Source organism: Elaeis guineensis, chromosome 10, assembly GCF_000442705.2.
Source record: "Elaeis guineensis isolate ETL-2024a chromosome 10, EG11, whole genome shotgun sequence".
In the NCBI taxonomy this organism is placed as follows: domain Eukaryota; kingdom Viridiplantae; phylum Streptophyta; class Magnoliopsida; order Arecales; family Arecaceae; genus Elaeis; species Elaeis guineensis.
The window spans coordinates 31,531,023-31,557,613 of record NC_026002.2 but is presented as its reverse complement, the minus strand read 5'-3'; the positions used below and the strand labels follow the sequence as shown (position 1 = coordinate 31,557,613).

At 37.2% G+C, this 26,591-nt stretch overlaps 1 protein-coding gene and 1 pseudogene across 4 annotated transcripts; one reads left to right on the top strand and one right to left on the bottom strand.

Moving 5' to 3' along the window:
- Positions 1–1,271: 1,271 nt before the first annotated feature.
- On the top strand, positions 1,272–5,091 carry LOC105052678 (G-type lectin S-receptor-like serine/threonine-protein kinase At4g03230). Of its 4 annotated transcripts, none has more exons than XM_010933581.4 (7): positions 1,272–1,383; positions 1,500–1,688; positions 2,396–2,607; positions 2,680–2,890; positions 3,299–3,536; positions 4,123–4,273; positions 4,517–5,091. In XM_010933581.4, the coding sequence occupies exons 2-7, from the start codon at positions 1,640–1,642 to the stop codon at positions 4,820–4,822; spliced, it is 1,167 nt and encodes a 388-aa protein (XP_010931883.1). In that variant the 5' UTR covers positions 1,272–1,383; positions 1,500–1,639; the 3' UTR covers positions 4,823–5,091. The 4 variants fall into 4 exon arrangements, with proteins under 4 accessions (XP_010931883.1, XP_029122692.1, XP_029122693.1 ...); XM_029266860.2 differs by lacking the exon at positions 1,272–1,383 and having other exon boundaries at positions 1,433–1,688; positions 4,517–4,779; positions 4,871–5,091; XM_029266859.2 differs by lacking the exon at positions 1,272–1,383 and having other exon boundaries at positions 1,432–1,688; positions 2,399–2,607.
- Positions 5,092–6,738: 1,647 nt separating this feature from the next.
- LOC140852209 (G-type lectin S-receptor-like serine/threonine-protein kinase At4g27290) lies at positions 6,739–24,333 on the bottom strand (annotated as a pseudogene).
- Between the last annotated feature and the right edge of the window lie 2,258 nt (positions 24,334–26,591).

The window sequence follows — 26,591 nt, the reverse complement described above, 5'->3', positions numbered from 1 at the left end:
TGCAGCGGGGCTCTTCACTAATCCATCCTTAAAATAATAATTATTATGATATAAAAAAGAGGAGAACATTAGTTCTACAATAATGGTGAATCAAAAAAGATCTTAATTTATATAAAAAAAAATTATTTTTTTTATATAAAATATATTTTAAAAGATAAAATTATGAGATTCACGAATTAGAATGGATAATATCCATATGTCCCTTGATGAAAATAAAAAGGGGGAGTTATATCGTGGAGTGGACGATGTTTTTATGGCCGTTGGAGCGATTTCCAGCCACGCCTTGAAGTGGCCAGATCAACGTGGGGTCCGGAGGGAGCCAGAAACAAACCCATCTCCAACCCTGGCCTTCCACTTGGTGGGACCATCGGATTGCTCTTGGAAGCTACGACACGTCGTGCCAATTGTTGCACTCGCGGTTGGTAGGGGATAGGAAAACGAGTGGCGGAGATCGCACGGAGCCTTCGATATAGGGATTGGTCGCTTGTGTACAGCGGACGCGGACGCGGACGCATGAGGGTGGACCGCTTGTGTACCGCAGCCTCCGGATGTGGGACCACGTTAGAAATAATGACCAATAATATATATTTCTAGGCCAATCATAGGAAACTAGGGTGTTTATTCATAGATGGTGTATAACAAATGATTCAAAAGAGTTGGAATCATTAACTCTTGATGCATCTAAAAGAAAACATGGCCTCATTACTTTAGCAAGTGGTAGGTTTTAGATTTGAATCTTGGATGGTACATCCCCAAGTACTTGGAACAAAATAGATGAAGAAGAATAAGGAGGGATAATCCTGAAAGATGATCAAGCAAAATTATTGGGAAAAAAACTGCTACGTCGCATGATCGAATTTTCTGTCCATGTTTCTTTTAACCCTACTAACACTTGATCTTATAAAAGAGTATTCTTCTCAAAAATAAATGGAAAAACTTATATGAGTGTGTTCTGCAGTATACCATCTGGATTGTGGGGTTTTTACCAACCTCCAAATTTTTCTGGATTCTTGAAGATATTTGATTGTGCAAACATATATTGTGAAGGTGATTGGAGGCAGCGTTGACTAATGCAAGGTGGATCACATTCAAAGAGTAGGAACAGAATTTTTAGAAGTCATCCATTTCTTATCAGTTGTTTGGTGGACACGTAATGTTCAACTTTTAGACGCAAGGAAGCTGGATAGGAGTATCCAGTTTTTCTACTGCACTTCTTTCCTGTCAGTTTCATACAAAGTCAAAATATCTATCTCTTAAGTGTATTGAATTGAAGTCTCAAGCTTTATTGTTCACAAATACCAAACCAACAAGGACAGATGATGACAGAATGATATTATGAAATTTCAAATTTCTGACATTTGAATCTCCTTCGGCCCCTGATTAGTAGGAACATATTTAAAAGAAATATTATCTTAATCATTCTAAACTCAATTATTCTTCCATGTATCTTTCTGTAGCCTTCCGCGTTTTAAGTCTAATCCACATATATTGTCTGATAGAATTCAAGATCGTGAGGGAGTATATTGCTTCAGGATGACATGGGTGAGGATTGAGCAGCCATTTGATGAAGTCTAGTGTTGCAACAGCCAGAATACAAAGCTTGTTATTGTAGCAACTTCAGATTCTCTTTGGAAACATCATGTCTCTCAGTACATATCTGTTGGTGAAGTATGTCAGGAAACGAATAGGTAAGCCAAACAATCTCTCTTTCAATACTTACTCAAAAAAAAAAAAAAAAAAAAGTTCTCTTGCTGTATCTATCTTAGAGCCTCTATACTTGGCATTCAATTGAATTGATTTTGGGTACAGATACAGTCCTTGATGTTCTGTTTTTCCTTTCGTACTGACCATAACTCAAAAAAACAGAAAGATTGGATTGAATACTTATTTTTTCTTTCGTTTTGGTGGATTCATAAGCATCTGCACTCTGTAAAGGTGATAAAAATACAGGTTGCCATTTTCTTTCCATAAAGTGACCCCTTCCTTTATGTTTGCTGTAGAAATTTATTTTGGTTTCTCCTTCATTCTTGATTGTTTGTTGGTCATGTTTGACAATTGGTTTCAACATGCTATATAAAATGCAGTAAAATATGTTGAGTGAGATAATATTCAGTAACCAGTGAACTTCTGAGAATGATTGTCAATATTTGCTTTTCCTGAAAATTAACTGCTATAAATTTGATTTGATGGCTATGATCTTGAGCTGAGTTTTCTTTCAAACTGGTTATATGAGAAAGGTCTAAAGATGGAATTCTGCTTTTTTATTGCATAAAGAGTAATATAATACTCAAATTACTTGAAGACTAAAATTTGCAGATTTCTTGATTTTAAGATGTTCCCAGTATCATCTAGGAGCAAAATATTGTTCTGAAGGTATTATTTTGAATTTTGTCAGCAGCAAGGAGAATACAAGAACAAAATGACATTGTTTCACCCGTATTGGAAACAAGAAATCTTTTGCCATATGCAAACGAGCTTACAATTGTCATGGAGGATGGCAGTGGCCTAGACTCACCATTATTTGATTTTAACATGATAATAGCAGCAACAAACAACTTTAGCAAGGAAAATAAGCTTGGAGAGGGAGGATTTGGTCCAGTTTACAAGGTACTTTTTATTTCTTTAAACTAATTTTAATTGAACTTGATAAGTTTCGAAGGCTTGTGATGCTGTCACCAGGGAAAGCTTCCAGGCGGTCAAGAAATAGCAGTGAAGAGGCTATCCAAGAGGTCTGGGCAGGGCTTAAAGGAATTCAAGAATGAGGTGGAACTGATATCCAAGCTCCAACACAGGAACCTAGTTAGGCTTCTGGGTTGCTGCATATATGGAGATGAGAAGCTTTTGATCTATGAGTTCATGCCCAACAAGAGCTTGGATGCCTTTCTCTTCGGTTAGATTGCTCATCATAAACATTTCCTTTTACTTTGAAAAATATCATACGCAATGCAAAACACACATAATGGTCGACATAGACTTGCTGAAATGTATGCACCAGCTTGTTTTATTAATTAAGTTATTTTATTATGTTCTTTGCCAATTAACTTTTCTCATGGCCAAACAGATCGTGATAGAGAACATAAAACATATTTTCAACTGTTTAGCTAGTTTTCTTCATTTAAAATTCTCATCTGTAAGGAATTATACATGATTTTTTTTGAAAAAAAAAATGTTTCCTTTTATATTCTAGAAGCTCTAATATTTTTCCAAATTTTGTAATCAACATTCTTAGGTTTATTTAAGCTAGTTTATATAAGTCAATTAATGTAATGATAATATGTTCATATGGTTTTTTGGTCAGATGCAACCAGGAAAGTTCTATTAGACTGGAAAAGCCGCTGCAACATTGTTGAAGGGATTGCTCGGGGGCTGCTGTACCTTCACAGAGATTCTAGATTAAGGATCATTCACCGAGATCTGAAAGCGAGCAATGTTCTATTAGACGAACAATTTCATCCCAGAATATCTGACTTTGGCATGGCACGGATTTTTGGTAGAGATCAAAGTTTAGAAAGGACGGATAGAGTTGTTGGAACAATGTAAGTTATTAGATTAGTGAAACTTCCTCTTTGTTTGGTATTCTTAGGAGCATGTGCATGTCATGCTCATAAGTTTTCTTTCTTGAGGAAATCATGCTCATAAGTTTTCATGCACTATGTATCTTTTTTTTTAAAACTCAAGCAAACTAATGCTTTCTAGTTTATATAAGCTTGCAAGAAATGTACATTTTACATTCCACATAAAATGCTAGAGAAGTTTTCATCTGAATATGCTGATACTTGGTTTCAATTCTATATTGCAAAACAAATCATGTTTTTTTTTTTTTTTCTGTTTTCCTTTTTGGAAGAATAATGGTGGATAAGGGTTATGCCATCATCCTCAGTCAAACTCCGGACCTCCCGGAGAGTTGTACCGATCAGCTGAGACACGTTGGTTGCAACATATTGTGCAAGCTGATCACACAGTTCCTCTAAGATGTCACTGTAGCTTTTCTAAACTTATGATGACAAAGCAGTGATATAAATGCCAAGAATGCAACTTATCAATATGATTAGGTTTACTTTTATTTATTTTAGGTTCAATTTCTAGGTACTTAAACCATTTGCTCTGAACAATGAAATGCAGTGGCTACATGTCCCCTGAGTATGCCATGGAAGGGCAGATTTCGGAGAAATCCGATGTCTTCAGCTTTGGTGTTTTGCTTTTAGAAGTTGTGAGTGGTAAGAGGAACAATCATTTTGTCGACAACGAGAAAGGTCTGAACCTCTTGGGATATGTAAGTATATATTCAAGTTAGTTCTCTTTATGTACCATGATCTTTTCTTTCTATGATTGAATTATGTGACACACATCCTCACCGAGGAAAAACAAACACAAAAAGAATACCTCCCTGTCCTGCTTTTTCTCTCTTCTTTCTTTCTTTCATTCTTTTTGAGAAGCAGGTGCTGCAATCAGCTTATCTAAGTTCCATTCATGAACTTTTATGCAAACTTTTATTGTTGAATTTTGATTGAATCAGGCATGGACACTGTGGAAGGAAAACAGAGTCCTCGAGTTGATCGATCCATCATTGGGTGACTCATGGTCTTACTCAGAAGTGCTCAGGATCATTAAAGTGGGGCTCTTATGTGTGCAAGAATTCCCAACAGACAGGCCATCCATGTCTTTGGTAGTGTCTATGCTTACAAGTGATGCGAATGTTCCAGTTCCAAAACAGGCTGCATTCTTTGGAAGGAGAAGTCACTCAGATTCCATTTCATCAACCGAAAGCAAGGAGACATGGTCAGCAAATGGTCTCACTATTACCAAACTAGAGTGCAGATAATGCGTGAACGTGACACAAATCCACCAACTTCTTGTTATCTTATTGCAGATATGGTGCATTCAAAGTTTAGCAACGATGAATACATTTGGACTGAGATAAAAATGTTTGCTGCAATGGTGTGTGTTATTTCCAGTGTGGGAAGAATGCAGGTAAGAGTCTGGTCTGAAGAATAAAATTTATGACCATTATCTTCTCCACCTTTATTAATTTTTGACAGATGTCAAATGTGACCTGATGATATGCTATTCTCTAATTTGTACTGGTCTCAACCCACTATGCAAGACTAAGAACTGCATGTTTTGTTGCAACATGACTCGATAAAAGTTGCATTCGCACCAGGAAATCTACCACTTGCCATATTTCTTGCGGTGGATGGTTTATCAATATAACTCATTTCCATGCACTTGATGGCAGAATTCAACATGTTTTTGGGTCTACCAAGTCAATGTATAAACAATATCAGACATGTTTAGGCGACCTTCGATTAATGTCTAAATAATTAAGCAGGAAAATCTTCTAGATGGATGTTCCTTGTGAAACCATGCATCCCATGGTACTCATCACTGCCTTAGAACTTCTTCAAACATCCCGGCTGCCGTGTCTAGCCTCATCTAATTGACTACAGCTTGCCTGCTCCATTTTCCTATGTGCAAAACAAAAGAAGACAACAACTGGTCAAACTAGAATCTAAGACAATTCCTTATACCGATTTCTCAAAACCAGGGGTGTTAAAAATGGAACCTGGCCGCCACTCTTTGGAAAATTATGCACCATCAAAGGTCAAATGTTTCCTATAGCTTGTCCTCATGTATAAATTTTAATACTCGAGACCTGCTGCGAAGAAAACTGGCCAAATTTGTTGGAGATTGCATCATTGCCATTCTGAAACTGTAGATCACCTATTTAGTTTCCGTGCTTTTACCTCTCAGATTTGGAATTGTTTCTGCTCCATTTTAGTTGCGCCCAAGATCAAACAATTCCATCTGTTCTTCAACTCTGATGCTGATGAGTCTTTTTTTTTTTCCTTATCCAGTGGTATGAAAATTACTTGCCTAAACTTGGAAGTCGAAGCCTTGAAATCCTAGAGCTTGGGATGGCGAACCTAGTTAAATTCTTAGCTCCAAATGCTTGGTCTGATCTCTCCTAACTATTGTTCCTGTTTCCCTTAGAAGTCTGGAGTTCTAGCTGTATTAAGTTCAATTTAAAGCTGCTGGAGTTTTTTCCAAGTTTATTCTCTACAGCTCTGTTTGTTCTCTTCTTTTCTCTTTTCATGCAAACAGGTGGTCTAGCCTCCGTTTTCCTCCAAAAAAAAAAAAAAAAAAAAAAAAAAAATCTTTCCATTTATTTGATGATCTTTTCCCCTTTTCCACTGATACATAAACAATTTTAACATCCTAAGTTCTATTTTTGTCATATAAGATTTACTTATGCCATTGAAAGCATTTATATAAATAAATCATTATCTGTTTGCTCTTATGCACATTTTCACATTCCCTAAATCTGGTGGTCTAGCCTCCTTTTTCCTCAAAAAAAAAAAAAAAAAAAAAGAAAATCTTTCCATTTATTTGATAATATTTTCCCCTTTTCCAGTGATCTACAAATAATTTTAACATCCTAAGTTCTATTTTTGTCATATAAAATATACTTATGCTATTGAAAGTATTTATATAAAGTTGGTACGGGCGGATATGGGAATGGATTTTTTCATAGTGGGATGGATATAGATATTGATCGATCTGATACATATCCGACTAATTGCCTTCCCTAGTATGATGTGGAGGTCATATACTTATTTTTCATTGTTAGTTTTGTCAAATTCCATCCAGCAAGGAATGCCTTATGTCACACGCATAAAATATAATAAATTTATTTTCGTTACATCTAAAACAAAATAAATGGAGACCTATTTGCAAAGATCAAATGACCTTTGATCGACCTTCTAATGCAGAAACAGATATACTGTTTGCAGGCATATACGCTATATCTGTTGTTCTTCTAAAAAAGGAAAATATGTTGTTTAGGAGTTTGGAGGGATACTGATTCATAACTCACCATGCTTACAACATTGACATGGTTGGTCTATCCACAGCAATATCTTGCACACACAGAAGAGCCACTTGAATGCATCTCAAGAACTCTTTTGAATGATAACCATCATGCAACAGTGGGTATGTTGCGGACAAAAACTTGATCCGTCACATGAGGTACTGTTCGCTCTGATCCATGGATCTTACGATTTTGTCTTTTAAAAGAAACCTCATGTGAAAAGAATTTTTTCTTTCTTATAAGCGCGAGTTTTCCTTGACTCACAATCGATATGGGACTATTGGTGCCCTCCATATTATTAGAACCACAACAGAGCCCCCCAGTCAAGGGAGACTCCGATGTGTATAGTCCGAAGAGCCTCACAGTCAGCCGAGGCAGACTTCAGTCTCAGAAAATCAAGGTGGACCTCGACCCCCTACCTGACGCGCTATTTTGTTGCGGCCAATCCCCTGTTGCCTTCCGTCGATGAAGAGCACCTGCAAAATAAAGTCCTCACAGACGAAATTATGTCCGGTGGGGACCCTCCGATGCTTAAGTCAGTGGGGAGTGATGAACAGCAGGAATTCTGATATCAAAAAAAATGGGATAGCCCGCCGACGATCCATCATTTGTCAAAGTCACAAGCGCCTTCCCCCGATCTCCTGTCGGTGGCCCCGCACTTGAGAATGCAGGGAAGGCGGCGCTCGACTGCGCCCGAGAATGTTCTGCTGCCAGAATGGTTGGAGTAGCCGTGGATTATTCTGGCTCGACCGTGACTTCCACCTCGATCTGAACTTCTACTGATGGAGCTGCCGAGGTACTACTGCAGCTCCGTCTCCTCCCGTCGCTCCATTTTCAGTGGACGGCACCTCAGAGAGCGTTGTCGGGGCTGACAACGCCAGAACTGGCTCAGGAACTGACTTCGACGGAATGTCGGATTCCCTCACCGGTATAGATGGAGTAACTATCCGACCTTTCTTCGATGGTCGGGAGGGTCCAGCTTCAGATGCTGCATTCTTCTTGGCAGCGTGCTGGCGAATATCGATAGCCGACACTCGTGCCCTCGGCTGCATAGCTACAATCAGAACAAAGAAATCAGTACAGTTTAGAAACAAACAAAAGTAAAAAATGAAAGTGGTCAACTATGCTATACCTAAAGAGTGACCGAACTAAAATCGGCATCGTAGAGAGCTTGTTCGGTCATCAGCTCTCTCTGCGGTGGAACTGTCATGTCCTTTAGTCAGTAGAAATCTTCTCGATCATCGATCTCCACTTGACTATTCTCGTTGGAGCCGGTCCTCGGATCACCCCAATATGAACAAAAGCCTCAAAAAAAAGGAGAAGAAACAAAAAAAATTGATTCTTCCATCCATAAATGAACGATAGAAGATCGGTGATGAAAGAAAGACCTTTTCTTGAGTTGAAGAACCACCAATCCTTGGCCTTAGGATGAGGACGAAGGACAAAGAAAGTTCAAAAGAGAGAAAGACGAGGCTCATCGGTATGAGCCGACATAATAAAATAAAACTGATGATTAGCCAAATGGAGTTCGGAGCCAGCTGAGCAGGACAGAAACTGTAATAGTCTAGAAGATTTCGGACGAACTCCAGAATTGAAAATCGAAGACAGACCCGAAGGTCTTTGACATAAAATGTGACCTGGCCCAGAGGAGGAGAGTTAATTTAACCATCCGTACCAGGAGCAAAGAGCTCATACTGCTCTGGGATATGATACTGCTTCCGGAGCCGTTCAACGTTGGATTCGGATAAGGAAGATTCATCGGTTGGATTCTTCGATGGAGATTCATCGGTTGGATTCCCCGACCGACTATCCCAAGAAGAAGAAACTCTTCTACTGGCCATCAAAAATGGAAAGCTAGGGAAAAGAAAGAAGGAAAACCCTAAAGGGAGAAAAAGAACCCAAGGATGAAGACAAGAAACCTTGACCTGAAGTAGAAAAAGGGTACCCTGGAGCTTCTAGCATTGGGACAGCTTTCCGACAGAACCTTCCGCTACAGAGGATGGTAACAAATGCAAAGTAAAAGTCTGGCTGAAAGCGACTCCATATATATAGGATCTCTCAATGGTCCGGATAAAATTAATCAAATCTGAATCTCATCAGATGATGACACATGGCAACATCCAGACCGACCATTGGTCGAACGGTTCGACGCATTTGCTCCTGATCGCATCACCTCATCGTTATCCGTATGAACAGTTCTGATCCAATGGTGTTTGGACACATGGCCAAGATATCTACTAGTCAAAATCAAATCGTTCGGATGTCCTAGATGCCGAATTATCTTATCAAAACGACAGTCCAATGATAATTTCACAGCTATCGAAACAACAAAATAGCTGGAGATCTCTTATATTCCAAAAATTATAAAGACCAGCAGCCAAATCGGAGCTCAAGACAATGCGTGACGACTCTCTTCATCCAACGTGACAGATCATGTGATAATATACACGTTGGACCACTTTGAACTTGGGAGTGGGAGGCAACTATTGGGACCATTCAACCGACCTCCGACTCCGACTCTACATCGACCTTATGAACTCATTACTCTGACTAACAATCAATAGACCGACCAACGGTCGGCTACTGTCAATCAGGAACCGATGACTTGGTTAATATCCAACTGATAACCATCGACACATCAGAGTTACCGATCGATGCCCATTTGGATTTACCGACATACGGTTGGCCTATCTTCTCAATATACCTAACTGTTAGACAATTATCGACTACGTGTCATGATCATTAGTGGGCATAAACAATTCATTAACTCTATGATTATGGTCCGATAATTTAGTGCCATAAAAAGCAGGACTACGTGCTTGATGGTTATATCAGAATCGTCTATAAAAGGGAGGTAAATGAACAGCACGAGTAAGACAATTCTGGGCTAATATTCTGTCATTTCAAATACTCTTATTTGCTGTTCATCATTTTTCGCCGACTTAAGCATCGGAGGGTTCCTGTCGGACATAATTTCGGTCTGTGAGAACTTTATTTTGCAGGTGCTCTTCACCGATGACAGGCAATAGGGAATTGGCCGCAACAAGGTCCATTAGCTTGAAGTTATTCTTTTTAATCCATAATTCCTGGGCCTCTAAATGACCAGTTTGTCAAAATCCAAGAAATCAAAACAGTGCTCAACGCAAAAAAAAAAGGAAAAGAACAATGATAATTAAAGGTTTAATTTCTCACATATCCAAGGAGGTTCGGAGATTTGTCTTGACAATGAAAACTGCTGTTCTTCTTGCCACTAAGAATCTCTAAGAGTAGAACACGAAAGCTGAAAAACATCAGATTTCTCTGAGAAAAGTTCCTCCATTGCATACTCAAGAGACATGTAACCACTGAATTCAATAATTCATCAATTCCTTTTTAGTAAATAATCTGAACACTGATGTTTTATGCATGAGTATAATCATGGAACAATCAAGTACTTACTATGTGTCAACCACCCTGCCAGTATTGGCTTGGGATTCATTCCTTCCAACAATCCTACCAAAGTCTGATATCTTGGGGTTCATTTCACCATCCAAAAGTATGTTGCTGGCTTTCAGATCTCTATGAATAACTCTAAATCTAGAGTACTCGTGAAGATAAAGAAGCCCTTGGGCGATCCCTTCAATGATGTGGCAATGCTTAGTCCAGTCTCATTCTGCTCCCTTGATTGGATCTGCAAGTACATATACATGAGAAAATAAATCAATGGGCAATACTTTTTCATCTGTATATAGAGAAGAAAAGTGAACATCAAAGGTAGGACTAACCAAAGGTATAGGAGTCCAAGCTCTTGTTTGGCATGTATTCATAGATCAGTAATTTCTCTTCTCCTTGAACGCAGTAACCAAGAAGTCCAACAAGATTTCTGTGCTGGAGATTGGCAATAAAAGCAATCTCATATTTGCACTCCACCAATCCTTGTCCCGAACTTCTCGAAAGCCTTTTCACTGCCAGTTCATGTCCCTCCAGCATGCCCTGGTAAAGCTTATAGATTGCCCCATTACTTCGTTTGATTTTATTCCCACTTCTACATAATAGAATTATAATTCATGCTTAAAAAGAACTTAAAAGTCAAAAATTTGAAATTTGTATGCCTTTTGGGACTTTCAAACAGAGAAGCACGATATTATTTGATAGCAAATCCATTTTTTTTGATGTCTGCATCAAGTCAAAATTATCAAGCAAAACACTGTTTGGCTCATGAGTACTTCTGTGGTGGCAAACTTTACGACTTGGTACTATGCTTTGGATGTCGGGATTCCAATAAGCTAGAGGACAAGATTTTTATTTAGTGCGGAGACCATTAGCTCCGCAACTAGTGGGGATCTCACAGGAATGCTTTGTAGGTCCAACCCAGAATTGTACCCACTCTTGCGATGTCTCCACCCAAGCTAGTTGCCCGATCTGCCCTGAAACATCCATCACAGTTCTTACGGGCTTGGAACCGTCATTCAGAGAATAAGAATGGTAACTTCCATTCCAGTTTTGCGAGCAGCTGAAAACCGATGTAATAATTGCTTGTTATTTCGGGGATTGAGCTCAAGTTCATACCGTTCCAGGCGCCACTTTTGAGCTCTTTTTCAAAATAATATAAAAAAAATTATTTATAAAAATAATTTAAAATTTAATTTTTTTATTAAAATAATATAAAAGAAGAAAATGTCATTTTGAATCACATTTTTTTTCCCTTACACATCAGCTTTTTTTTCCACCATGGCATCATCTCTAAACAAAAAAAAAATGAAACGCCATTAAAAATAGCGTTTTCAATTTTTCTCACAAAAAAAAAAGAAAAAAATTGAAAAAGAATGAAAAAAAATAATTTTTAAATTTTTTAAATTAATAAATAAATTAAAATTTTAATTTTGATTGAAATTTAAAATATAAAGATTTTAATTCGTAATTCAAATAAAAAAAATAATTTTAGATTTTTTTTTTCAAATTTTGTTTAAAAAATGTCTAAAAAAATCTTAAGAAATTTAAAAATAAAAAATATCATAAAAAATGAAAAAAAAAGAGAAAGAAATATGAAAGAAATAAAAAATTTAAATTTAATTGAAAAACATCATTTCATTTCAAATGCTTGTCCAAAAAATTTTTAAAAAAAATTAAAAAATAAAAAGTACCATTAAAAAATAAAATTTTTTAAAAAATCAAAAAAAATAAGAATTATAATTTAAAAATTAAAAAAAAATTAAAGATTAATTGAAATAAAAATATTATTTCAAATTACTTTTTCAAATTAAAATTAATTTATTTAAAAAGAATTTTAAAAAAATTTAAAAAATAGCCTAAAAAAATTTCATAAAAACAGAAAGAAACGTAAAAAAATAGAAAAATTATATAATTATAAATGTGACTTAAAAAAATTTAATTTGAATTAAATTTTGATAAAAAATAAATGCATAAAAAAGTAAAAAAATGAGGAAAAATGTTGAAAAAAATTTGTAAATTGAACTTTAAAAAAAATATTTTTTTAAAAATTATTGTAAAAGAATTATCTCAAGAAAAGAAAAAAATATTGTAAAAAAATAAAAAATACCCTAAAAAAGAAATAAAGGAAAAAAAATAGAATTGAAAAAAAATAGGAATTGTAATTCTAATTGAAAAACAAAATTTTTAATTTTTAATTTTAAAAAATAAAAATTATAATTATAATTGAAATAAAAAATATCATTTTAAATAATTAAATTAATTTAAATATAATTGTTTAAAAAATTTTTAAGTAAAGGAAAAGAATACGTAATAGAATGCTAAAAAGATAAAAATGGAAGAAAACTGAAATTATAATTTCAAATGATAAAAATTTTAAAATAAATTAAAAAAAATATCATAAAAAAATAAATAAATAATAGTAATAAAATAGAAATTATAATTATAAATTAAAAAAAAATTTAATTTAAATTTAAATTAAAAATTATCATTTAAATTATTATCTTCACTATTTAATTAAATTTATTTATTAAAAGATCATAAATAAATAATTAAAAAAATAAAAAAAAATAAAAAACCAAAAAAAAAAGGAGAAAACGCCAAAGAGAATGGCGTTTTCTCCTTCCCAAACCCCTTTTTCCCCCTTCTCCCTTCTCCCTTCTCCCTTCTCCATCTTCTCCGACGTCTCTCCGGCGGTACGGCGGCGAGCTCTCGACGGCGGTGAGCTCTTCCCGCCTCTCTCTCCCTCTTCCTCTCTCTCTCTCTCCCTCTTCCCCTCTCTCTCTTTTCCCATTTCTCTCATGCCGGCGGCGGGCCACGCATCTCGGCAGCGGGCTGCGCGCCCCGACGGCAGGCCGTGCCCCCTCCTTTCCCTCTTTCTCTCTCTCTCTTCCTCTCTCTCTCCCTTTTCCTTGGCCGCCGGCCACAAACGGCCGACGGCGGGCCGCGCGCCCCGGCGGCGGGCCCCGGCCCCATCCTATCCCTCTTCCTCTCTCTCTCTCTTCCTCTCTCTCCCTTCTCCTTGGCCGTCGGCCACAGACGGCCGGCGGCGGGCCGCGCGTCCCGGCAGCGGGCCTCGCATCCCGACGGTGGGCCCCGGCTCCCTCCTCTCTCTCTTCCTCTCTCTCTCCCTTCTCCTTGGCCGCCGCCACAGACGGCCGGCGGCAGGCCGCGCGCCCTGACGGCGGGCCCCGCATCCCGACGGTGGCCCCGGCCCCCTCCTCTCTCTCTTCCTCTCTCTCTCTCTCTTCCTCTCTCTCTCCCTTCTCCTTGGCCGCCGGCCACAGACGGCCGGCGGCAGGCCGCGCGTCCCGGCGGCGGGCCCTGCGTCCCGGCGGTGGGCCCTGCATCCCGATGGTGGGCCCCGGCTCCCTCCTCTCTCTTCCTCTCTCTCTCCCTTCTCCTTGGCCGATGGCCACAGACGGCCGGCGGCGGGCCGCGCACCCCGGCGGCGGGCCGCGCGCCCCGGCGGCGGGCCCCGCATCCCGACGGTGGGCCCCGACCCCCTCCTCTCTCTCTTCCTCTCTCTCTCCCTTCTCCTTGGCCGCCGGCCACAGACGGCCGGCGGCGGGCCGCGCGTCCTGGCGGCGGGCCTCGCATCCCGACGGTGGGCCCCGGCTCCCTCCTCTCTCTCTTCCTCTCTCTTCCTCTCTCTCTCCCTTCTCCTTGGCCGCCGGCCACAGACGGCCGGCGGCAGGCCTCGCGCCCCGGCGGCGGGCCCCACATCCCGATGGTGGGCCCCGACCGCCTCCTCTCCCTCTTCCTTTCTCTCTCTTCCTCTCTCTCTCCCTTTTCCTTGGCCGCCGGCCACAGACGGTCGGCGGCGGCCGCGTGCCCCGACGGCGGGCCCCGCATGGTGATGGGATACGGCAGGTCTGATGCGATGGGCCGCGATGACGATGGGGCCCACGAGCTTCGACCGTCACTTTTTTTTTATCTCATTAATTTTTTTTTTATTTTTATTTTTATTTCATTAGATTCAGATGTATTTCAAATTTTTAAATATATTATATTTCATAAAAACGTAGACCCGTCAATTGACCAATGTAGAATATTCTACGTTATTCGTATAAAATAAATATTAAATATATATTTTAATATGAATATCGTAAAATATATACATTGATCAATTGATTATCCAGTTTGGACAGTTTGGGAATTGTATTTAATTCTATAGATAATTACATTATTCGAATGATATGCGGAGGGTTCGAGAGAAATTTCGGACAGTATTTTTTTTAGTTCTCCTCACACATTTTGAGTCATGTGGGAAGAACTAAGGGAAAATGCTGCCAAAATTTCTTTCGGTCCTTTTTGCGTATTGTTTGATTAATGTAATTAATCTATAGAATTAATGTAATTCCCGAATGGGATAGGATCTATCTGTACCTATTTGTTGATGATATGATGCATGTATCATGTAAATCTTTTGAAATGATAAAATAATTAATAATATTAAATATTTTAATTTTGATTTTATTGTAGGTTTATTTGAGAAAATGGCCAGTACTCGAGTTCGTGTATTATTGTATTATGATGGCATGATACAGAATGATCAAACTGGTGTGCAGTATAGTCATCCTGTAAATTGGATGATTAGAATATCTTAATCATTATCACGTCAAGAATTATTAGATCATTTATACAGCAGTATTCCTGTAGACAAAGAAAAATATGAAATAAAATTGAAATGAAGATCTCCTAATCTGTCGGGACAGTTAATGCAAAGTAAATATATCTTGGTTCCAATTGATGACGATGAAGATATCGAAGAAATGCTGTCCTTTCCTTTGAAATATTCAGAATGTCGATTTTTAGAATTATATATTGAAAAAGAAGATGTACCAAGTTTTGAATATCATAGTCGGCTTTTAACTCAAGCGGATAATAATGTTGGGCCTTCCTCACCTTTCGTAACTCCTATGATACAAACCGATAGTGTTGAGGCCAGTTTTGCAGAACAACATTCCACTACTGTCGGTCCTAGCTGTCCAATTATTTCAAGTGCTATGGTGACTTCTCCTGTGTCATCTGATATGGTGACTTCTCCTTTGCTACAAGTAGTGGTAAGTGCGGGAGACGACACTCATATAGGAAACGATGACTGGGTAGTCAGTGGAATAAATTCTGATAGTTTGGGTTTTGAGTCAGATGAAAATGGAGATGAAGACTGTTGGATGGATGAGGACAGTAGCAGTAATGATGATGATGATGAAGATGAGAATGATGATGAAGATGTTCAAGCTAATATTAATGTGGAAGAACCTCAATCTCGCTTGCATGAACCTCCATAATATTTTAATGATATAAATTTAGATGGTGGTGGTTGTGTTAGTGCTGGTCGAAGATTGAATTCTGACAATCAATTTTGGGACTCTTCGATGACTGAATTTTTTAAAGATCTAATGTTTGAGAGTAAAGATTATGTAAGGAGAGCTGTTGATCTTTATCACATTATGAAGCATCAGACATATAATGTAGTTCAGTCGCATTCGAAATTATGGTCCGTACGATGCGCATCATCAGATAATGTTTAACATTGTAAATGGAGGCTTCGTGCTGCATTGTTGAAAAAATATGGATATTTTCAAATCACAAAATATGAGGGTCCTCACACTTGTTTATTTATGGGATTGAGTCGAGATCACAAACATATCAGTGAAAAGATGATTAGCACATTAGTCCGATATATTGTTGAGAAAGATCTCAGTGTTAAAGTTGAAGCTATTGTGGCAGCCGTTAATGATCAATTTCAATATACAGTATCATACAGGAAAGCATGGTATGGAAAGCAGAAGGCATTGGTTGATATTTATGGAGAATGGGAGCCATCTTATGCTAAATTACCTTATTATATGACTGCACTTCAACATGCAAATTCTGGTACAGTTGTTTCATGAAATTTTTTTCAAGCTGTGAATTCCAATGTCCGAGTTTTAAATTATATTTTCTGGGCTTTCAAACCATCTATCCAGGGTTTTACGCATTATCGTCCTGTAATCAGCATTGATGGCACGCACTTGTATGGAAAATTTAAAGGTAAGATGTTAATTGCAACAGGCATTGATGCAGAGAATGGGATATTTCCATTAGCATATGCAATTGTCGATGAGGAGATGACTGCAAGTTGGAGTTGGTTTCTTTTCCAGCTCAGAACACATATCGTTAAAGATAAAAATGGAATATGCTTAATTTCTGACAGGCATTCATGTATATTAAATGCCATCGCAGATGAGTTTATTGGATGGAGTCCACCACGTGCCTATCATCGATACTGTTTAAGACATATCTGCAGTAATTTCAACACTCATTTTAAAAATGTGCAGCTGAAAAGAGCAGTATGGCAAGCAGGAAGCGCTCATCAAGTTCGCAAATTTAACTTTATCATGGGTAGGATCAGAACAGTGAATGAAGAAGCTTGGAGCTGGTTGTCCGAGATAGAAAAGGAGAAGTGGACATTGGCACATGATGATGGCCTACGCTATGGTGTCTTAACTACAAATTTGTCGGAGATTTTTAACAGTATTTTACGAGGAGCTAGAAATGTGCCAATTACAGCTTGTGTTCAAATGATATTTTATTGTCTTGTCAAATATTTCAATACGAGGCATGTCCAAGCCTTGAGATATGTAGAGGAGAATCCAAATAATCTTTTTACACCTCATGTTGCAATTAAGATTGCTGAAGATCAAGTTAAAGCTAACCAGCACCGAGTAACAGCATTCAACCTGCAAAGAGGTATATATGAAGTGCTTACGAGGAGAGCAAGCGGAGGGTTACGAGGTGGAAGAAATTCCCATACTGTTACTTTAGCTGAAAGAAAATGTTCTTATGGAAAGTGGAGCATGTACAAATATCCATGTTTACATATTTTAGCTGTGTGTCAAGAAATTACTGTATATTTTAGTGGTTTTGTGGATGATGCATATACAATTACAGCATATATGAATGCTTGGAGCGGTGATTTTAATCCATTACCACATGAAGATTATTGGATGCATACACATATGTTCAAATGTATTCCTGATCATCATCGTTTGAGACCCAAGCAGAAAGGTAGACCAAAGTCAACGAGACTACGAAATGAGATGGATGATAGGCAAATAAGAAGTAAGAACCACTGTGGCATTTGTAGGGAACAGGGTCATAATCGCCGTCGCTGTCCCAGGATACTTCAACTTCAAGCAGTGAAAGAAATTAAAGGCTTTGAAGATTTATTTTTGTCATTATTTTATGAATTTCTGTGAGATTGTATTTGAATTTACGTGTTTAATATCTTGGAATGAACTGAATTTTATGTTTAAGTTGTATTGTGTGACAATATTGTGCTTAAAAAAAATTTAAAATATATTATTTTATTTTTTAATACATCTGTGATAATATTATTTTAGACAGCGTATTATGGCTTACGATCTGCGGTATCCCGGTATCCAGATGAGAGAGTTGAACGGATCTCTCAGTCCGTAGATGATCCGACAGCATCAGTTATTCCTGAGCAGCATGATCAGCAGATCTCCTCCACTGATATAGGGGAGGAGCCATCACAGCAGGAGCAGCCGGCAAGGACCTTCCTGAGAAGGTCCAAGTGACCACGGGCACTGCGACGTCCTTGTGGGACTTAGTCTTTGTTATATTTATATTTAGTATTTTTTACATTTTTATTATACTATTTTTTTTGTACGTTTGATATTTTTATTCTATCTAATAATATTAAATATTGATTTTATTTTATATTATTTAATTTTAAGTGATCGGATATTATGATTTGTGCATATGGATACACATACTCGAACATGTCTCAGAATATTAGGAGAGAAAAGTTATGCTGAAAGGACTATAAAAATTATAACGTAAATAATAATATATCGAATGTTGCTCTTTGAATTGATTTTGATGGTTACAAAGCATTTGAGGAGATTATTAATAATTTTGGCTTGGAAAAAGATTTATTGTATTCTAGGGATAAAATCATAATTTTATCAGATCTGATTCGGAAGTCTCAAGAGCAAGAACAAAAGATGTGTAATTTATTGAAGGCAATTTCAACATTTTTGGAAGTGTATTTTGTAAGAAAAACAAGTTTATATTTTTGAGTCGACCCCATGAATCGACTCATGGCTAAAAGGGCTTAACGGCATGCAAAATTTTTGGCTATCACACTCTATGAGTAGACCCCTTGGCTTTCTTTCTGGTTGTTGGTGCTAAAATCCGCCTGTGTCGGAGAAGCTAGAGTCGAGGGAGTCGCGGTCGCCATCAGGACCTACAAAAGGAGTCTAAACCGGAGTTGGGGTTGCTCCGGCAAGACCCTCCGACGCTCAAGTCAGTTCTCTGCCTCAACAAGAATGGAGTGCTCGAACGGAAATTTTAGCAGAGTTCTGGGATAGAAATTAGAGCTTAGAGAATAACGTATCTGGGGCCCCCTTTTTATAGGCAGAGGGAGCAATGGATTGATAGCGACGTTTGTAACTGCCTAGTAGTGGGTCGCTCAGGGCCAGGAAGAGTTTATTATGAAGAGTAATGGGAGGAGTCGTGGCTGTCACCATGGCTCGCCACGTGGAGTTTGTTGCGGAGAGTGGAGTAGAGTCGTGGCCATTGGGTGCCTTGAGCGTTAGTACTATAGGCGAGGGCCATTTGCTGTAGGAGCCCAGTTGGAGGCTTTCTGCAGCCGGAGTCGGGGACGAAGTCCGGCTCCCGTAGGAATTCGGATGAAGTCTTCCTGTAGTCGAAGTCGGGGATGAAGTCCGACTCCCATAGGAGTCCGGATGAAATCTTCCGTAGTCGAAGTCGGGGATGAAGTCCGGCTCCCATAGGAGTCCGGACGAAGTCTTCCTGTAGTCGAAGTCGGGGATGAAGTCCGGCTCCCATAGGAGTCCGGACGAAGTCTTCCTATAGTCGAAGTCGGGGATGAAGTCCGGCTCCTATAGGAGTCCAGACGAAGTCTTCCAGTAGTCGAAGTCGGGGACGAAGCCCGGCTCCCGTAGGAGTCCGGACGAAGTCTTCCTGTAGTCGAAGTCGGGGACGAAGCCCGGCTCCCGTAGGAGTCCGGACGAAGTCTTCCTGTAGTCGAAGTCGGGGATGAAGCCCGGCTCCCGTAGGAGTCCGTCCGTCGTGAAGAATCTGGTCGACGCTGGAGGGGTTTTATCCATCGACAGAACTTGGGAATGCTGCTGAGGCTCGGTCGCCGGAGGGATGTCGCCGAAGGTCGGACACTGGTAGAATCCCTGAGTGGTCACTCCTGACACGAACTTCGGCTGGAGGGATTTTATACCCAACACTGGTAATTTTTATTTTTTAAATTTATTTTTTTAAATATTTTTTTAAAAATTTTAATTTAAATGAGAAAAATAAGTTGAAATGATTTTTTTATTTTATTTAAAATTAGATTTTTTTTTAAAATTTAAAATTATTATTTATATTTTTTTACCGACCTTCTGACGTCGGTGGCCAACGAAAAAGAGGGAGAGAGAGGAGGCAGCTCACCGCCGTGCTGCCAGAGAGACGCCGGAGAAGGGACAAGAGGGAGAAGAGGGAGAAGGAGAGAAGAAGGGGGGGGAAAGGAGAAAATGCCATTCTCTTCGGTATTTTTTTTTAATTTTTTTTAATTTTTTTCATAATTTATTTAATTATTTTTTTCTGATTTTTTTCTGATTTATTAAATTTTTTAGTGAGGATAGTAATTTGAATGATAATTTTTAATTTTAATTAAAGTTAAATTTTTTTTATTTATAATTATAATTTCTATATTATTACCATTTTTTCTCTTTTATTTACTTATTTTATGATATTTTTTTTTAAAATTTAATTTATAATTTTATAAATTTTAAATTTAATTTAATTAATAATTTTTATGATATTTAATTTATAATTTGAAATTATAATTTTAGTTTTCTTCCATTTTTATCTTTTTGACATTCTATTACGTATTTTTTTTCTTTATTTAAAATATTTTTTAAAAAATTATATTTAAATTAATTTAGTTATTTAAAATATTATTTTTTATTTCAATTAGAATTATAATTTTTATTTCTTAAAATTAAAAATTAAAAATTTTGTTTTTCAATTAGAATTATAATTTCTATTTTTTTTAATTCTTTTTTTTCTTTTTTTCTTTTTTAGGGTATTTTTTATTTTTTACAATATTTTTTTTCTTCTCTTGAGATAATTTTTTAAAAAATATTTTGAAATTGATAACGTAATTTAAAATTATATTTTTTATTTGAATTAAAATTAAAATTCTTATTTTTTTAAATATTTAATTTATAAATTTCTTTTTTCACATTTTCTCCTCACTTTTTCACTTTTTTATGCATTTATTTTTTTTATCAAATTTTACTTCAAATTAAAAATTTAATTTTTTTATTCAAATTTACAATTATATTATTTTTTTATTTTATTCATTTCTTTCTATTCTTATGAATTTTTTTTAGGCTATTTTTTTTATTTTTTTTGAATATTTCTTAAAAAAATTAATTTTAATTTGAGAAAGTTATTTGAAATGATATTTTTATTTTAATTAATTTTAAAAATTTATTTCTTTTAAATTTCAAATTATAATTCTTATTTTTCTCAATTTTTTTAAAATTTTGATTTTTTAATGGCCCTTTTTATTTTTTAAAAATTTTTTTAGACATTCTTTTAAAAAAATAATTCGATAAAAAAATTCATCTAAATTTTTTTTATTTGAATTATAAATTCAAATTTTTATATTTTAAATTTTAATCAAAAGTAAAATTTTAATTAATTAATTTATTTATTAATTTAAAAATTTAAAAATTATTTTTTTTCATTCTTTCCCGATTTTTTCTCTTTTTTTTTTGGTGGGAAAAATTGAAAATGCCATTTTGAATGGCGTTTTTAAAAACGCCATTCAAAATGGCGTTTTTAAAAACGCCGTTCAAAATGGCATTTTTAAAAACGTCATTTTAAATGGTATTTTTTTTTTTTTTTTTTTTTGGAGACGATGCCATGGTGAAAAAAAATGCTGACGTGGAAGGGGAAAAAACGTCATTCAAAATGGCGTTTTCCCCTTTTGCATTACTTTGATAAAAAATTAGATTTTGAATTATTTTTGTAAATAATTTTTTTTTATATTATTTTGGAAAAGAGCTCCGCCACTTTTTCAGTGGACCTCACTCTCTCTCCGGATGACGAAGCTGTTGGCGAAAATTCAAAATTTTTTTTTTAATTTTTTCTACAATCATTTAAAATTTATCTTTTAATTCTATCATTTAAACTGTTAATGGTGCAATTAATCTCTTCATATCATATTTTTAATTTCTAACTATTAGATTTTTAATTATAAATTTTTATTGGACAGTAAAAAATTAAACGATGATATGTATTTAATTTTATTTTTATTTTTTGACCATTGAATTTCTCATTAAGAATTTTGACGAGTCAATAAAAATTAAAATGATTATAAATAATTATATTGGATAGTTTTAAAAGAGCTATTTTGAAATCTGAATTTGGATATCCTATCCAAACTTCTTCTTTTTTTTCCTTACTTTTTCTCTTCAAATTTTAATTTTTTATAATTATTTTTTAAGGTATGAAAAATTTTGATCATATCTTGAAATAATTTTTTTAATTTTTTATATATAATGAATAGAAGTATGTCTTAGGATAATACTTCTCATGCTTTCTGATTTCATTATTTTTTTTATTTATTGATATTTAATAAATTATTTATAATTTTTTTATAATAAAATTTTGTTAATTTTATTTAATTTTTTGAATCACATCCGTTGGAATTGATCCCAACAGGGCAGAGGAGTCACCCTCGGTCAGGTCTCCTGAACTTCTCCACTACGTGAAAAACCGGGTTTCCTTTCCATCCAATCCCATTTTCATGCTGGGAATCTGCATGTCGGTAGGACAGTGAAAGCTATGCCACAAGACTCGTCCTTCTCTTCCACCAGTCCATTCCTTCACAACAAGATTACCGGTGTCTGTTAGTGTAGCAACTGAGATTGGTCCTTCTAGAGTTGGATGCTGATGTAATCGACCTCCCGATCCCATCCAACATGATCAAATAGCCTTCCTCATCAAATGTAAGGTATCCAGAGGTGTTGAACACTGGCGATTCCCGTTTGCCAACCCATACCAGAGTCTTCATTGGGAGCTTGTGATACCATATCCTTGTATAGCGATTGCTTGAACTGCCTGGGCTGAAGAATCCTAATTCGAAGGTCTGGTTGGCAGTAACTAGCTTCTCTCCATCTTTAATTGATTGGTTTGGCAATAGAGTTTCTGCTGAATGAGAAAATTTAGTGGTGAAGAGGATCAGGAAAAATAAGAGCCAAAAAGCCATGGATGCTTCTTGTATCACCCATAAGCTCTAAGCCAAAAAAATCCTGACTTTGATTATTCAGCTGTTTGCAAACTGGAAGATCACATACTTCCAAACACAATCGTGTATGCTTCGTTATCGTTCACCCGTTCAGCAAAATTGACTTGACTTGTTTGATCTGAAATCAGTAGCATTTGAATGCTGATATCAAGATCCATGAACCTTTTTGGGGTCATATGACTTATTCCAGATACAAGACCCACATCAGAGAGACTAGTCTCTCATGTTTCTATGCATATTACTAAGTTTTCTGAAACACAAAAAGCAAACACATGTTTGGGATTAATTCTGTCATTGAGGTTGCATGCCCAAACTTTTTTATGATCGCTTGTTTTTTAGTCCAAATGGAAACTGATGTCTTTTTAATCAAGTGGACAACTAGAATACCTCTATCAAAGACATCGGTTGTTGGCAGCTTGCTCTTTAACAATACTTAAATATTGGTTGGTTGAGGTAGACTAGTCTTGGAAGCTTTCTGAGTCTGCTCATGGTTTTCTTAAATTAGAGGATAATTTCAATGGATGCAACAATCCTATCAAAGCAGATATAAAGTTCAGTATACATGGATCTTTATTAATTCTTACGAATTTGGTATCACCGTACATTTCCTGCAAAAGAAGTCTATTTAACTGGAAACCAACAGCTGAAACATGTGCCCTACCACTTTTCTATGTGTTGGGACGATTCAGCCAACTCTCTGATTTCGATTTTCAATTGATCTGATAAGCACGACCTGTCAACTATCAATCGGTTGGCCAACTGACAATCAGCTATCTTTAGCCATCAATAAACTCCAACTATGATAACTCGACTGATCTCAGACCAATGACCATCGACATATCAGAGTTATCGATTGATGCTTATTTGGACTTTCACAACTACCGACATACAATCGACATACTTTGATTACCGACATATAGTCGGCTTACCAAAAATTACCAACGCAGAAAGTACATAATGGCCAGAACATGATCAGTAGTGGGTATAACCATCCATCCCACGATCATATAATGCCGGAATGAACGGGACCCACGTATCTAATCATTACAGACGGTTACCAACTACTCGTCTATAAAAAAAGATAAATGAATAGCATTTGGTAAGGCAATTCTGGATTGATACTCTACCACTCTAAATACTTATCTGTTGTTCACCACTCTCCACGAACTTAAACATCGAAAGGTCCCCGTCGGATACAATTTCGGTCAATATGGACTTCATTTTACAGTTGCTCTTCACCAGCGATAGGCGCAACAGGAGATTGGCCACAATAGTTTGGCGCGCTAGGTAGGAAAAGAATACGAGCAATCATGGTTAAGACTAGAGCTCAACATTCTACAGGATCTGCAAGGCAATCTTTCCGTCGAGAAGATCTTCCTCTCCCCTCCATTGATAGAGCCTAGCTCTTTGCAACCTGTAATCACTACGGATGCACAAATTGCTGCTCTAATGCAATAAATAAAAATATTGACGGACGCGGTCCAAAGCCTCCAACAGCAATAGACATAGCAACAGCAGCAACTGCCGGCGGAGGAGCCGATGGCTCATTCGGTGCCATCCAGGCACAGTCGCCATCCTTCACGGTGTTCACCCTCTTCATCTCTAAAACGATGACCGTCTCGATGCTCTCACCGAGTTGAGCAATCGAGTTCTTGGCATTCCCATCATGCTGCTCATCCTTCATGGTGTTCTCCCTCTCCTTCTCGTGTACATAGTATCAAGAAGGGGAAGAGGCCGCATATGCTTTCTGTTTCTCCATCCTCGAGTTCTTCAGGAGATTCTACCCCTAAATTTTTTCAGCAATGGTAGCTTGACGACTACGAGCGCAAGTTCAAAGAGATCAACCGTCAACTTATCCAACTTCAGGTGGAAGGTCGAAAGTCCTCCAACGACTACACTTCCACACTGTCCAACCTCTTTCTCAGCATATCTTGGACAAGTCGATTCCATCTCGATTCAAGATGCCGCAGATGGAGCCATATGACGTCTCCATCGACCCAATTGATCATTTAAAGAGCTATAAGGCTCTCATGATGATCCAGGAGGCAACCAACATCCTCCTATATATTAGCTTTTCGATAACTATTCAGAAAGCTGCTTGAGTCTGATATTTTGGGCTTCAGTCAGAGAGCATAAATTCTTTCGAGTAGCTCGAGCATTCTTTCATGGCCCATTTCAGTACTAGTCGAAAGATGCCACGGACATCAGACACTCTTCTCTATCAAGCAAGGCGAGACAGAGACATTGAAGGATTTTGTGACTCGCTTCAATGCGGTCATATTTGAGGTCAGGGACCTCAATGAAGATATAGCCATATCGACCATAAAGAGAGGTCTGAGAAGATCTAGATTCACTTATTCTTTGGATAAGACTCTCCCCCAGATCAATGTTGAACTCTTGGAGCATGCATATAAGTATATTTACACGGATGAAGGTGCTTCTGACTGGTGCCAGACAGAAGAAAAAGATCAGAAAAAAAAATAAAAAAAAATGAAGCTCTGATCGAACTAAGTTGGTTAATGACTAATAAGCAAGCTTCACCTCATCGACGGAGTATAAGGCCGAACAACTATGGCAAATATGACTCCTATACTCTTTTTTCTGCTTTCCATACATAGATCTTATTGGAGATCAAGAAAGAGGAGTATCTTCGACATCCCCATCGAGGAGTCGAGATAAGAAGAAGTACTGTCGATTTCATCATGATCATGATCACGATACCGAACAGTATATTCAACTCAGAGATGAAATAGAGGTCCTGATTCGACGTGGCTATCTCGAAAAATTTCGACGAGATCATCCAACTCAATCTCCCACCGACCAACAGCCTCAGCCACAAGCTAAGAAAATGATCAACAATCAGCCAATGGTGGAAGTGATCAACATGATCTCTGGGCAATCGAAGGACTGAGGAACAACTTTCGAAGAAGAGTCGGTAAAGAAATGATGACTTGATAATATAATTTTTTTTTCGAAAGATGATGTTAGGAGAATACAAACTTCTCATGACGATGCTATCATCGTTTCGACGACGATAGCAAACTATGATGTAAAAAAAGTTCTAATCGATAATGAAAGCTCTATTGATGTTCTCTTTTATTCGACTTTCTTCTGAATGTGACTATCGACTGATCGACTCAGAAGAGTCTCGATGTCATTAATCGATTTTACTAGAGATGCATTTACCGTGGAAAAAAAATTACTCTCCCACTAACCATGGGAACAGATCCACAATAAGGTACTGTTCTTCTAACATTCACAGTTGTTTGAGTTCCATCAGCCTACAATGTCATACTTGGACAGTTTGGACTTAATGCTCTGAGAGTAGTAGTGTCAACATACCATTTATTGGTTCGATTCTCAATAAAAAATAGAGTCAGAAAAATATGTAGAGATCAATAACTTGCTCGACGTTGCTTCATAGTCTCTACAAAGAATAATCAATCTGAAGATCCTTTCTTTGTTGATAAACTAGACCAGAAAGAAAATAAAAAAAGAGATGAACCAGTCGAGCAACTGATTTCCATCCCGTTAAAAGAAGAAGATCCTGAGAAAATGGTCCAAATTAGATCGCAATTGTCTGATTTGGAGTGGCAACAACTGATGAATCTACTAAGAGCAAATGCCAATATTTTTACTTGATCGACAATCGATATGCCAGGAGTTTCTCCGAAAGTAATAACCTACCGGTTGAACATTGATCATAAAGTTAGACTTTGAGATAAAAAAAAAGATCTTTTGCTCCTGAAAGGCAAAAGGTCATCGATGAAAAAGTCGACAAGCTCCTTACGGCTGGCTTCATTAGAGAAGCTAATTATCTTGATTGGCTCATTAATGTAGTTATGATGAGAAAAATCAATTAGAAATAAAGAATATGCATCGACTACATAAATCTAAATGAAACTTATCCGAAGGACAGTTTTTTCTTACCAAAGATCGACC

Bases quoted from the DNA above. Each gene is read 5' to 3' on its own strand.
- LOC105052678 (XM_010933581.4), top strand. From the start codon at position 1,640: ATGTCTCTCAGTACATATCTGTTGGTGAAGTATGTCAGGAAACGAATA. The intron at 2,608-2,679 runs GTACTTTTTATT...TGCTGTCACCAG, and splicing joins GATTTGGTCCAGTTTACAAG to GGAAAGCTTCCAGGCGGTCA. The intron at 4,274-4,516 runs GTAAGTATATAT...TGATTGAATCAG, and splicing joins GTCTGAACCTCTTGGGATAT to GCATGGACACTGTGGAAGGA.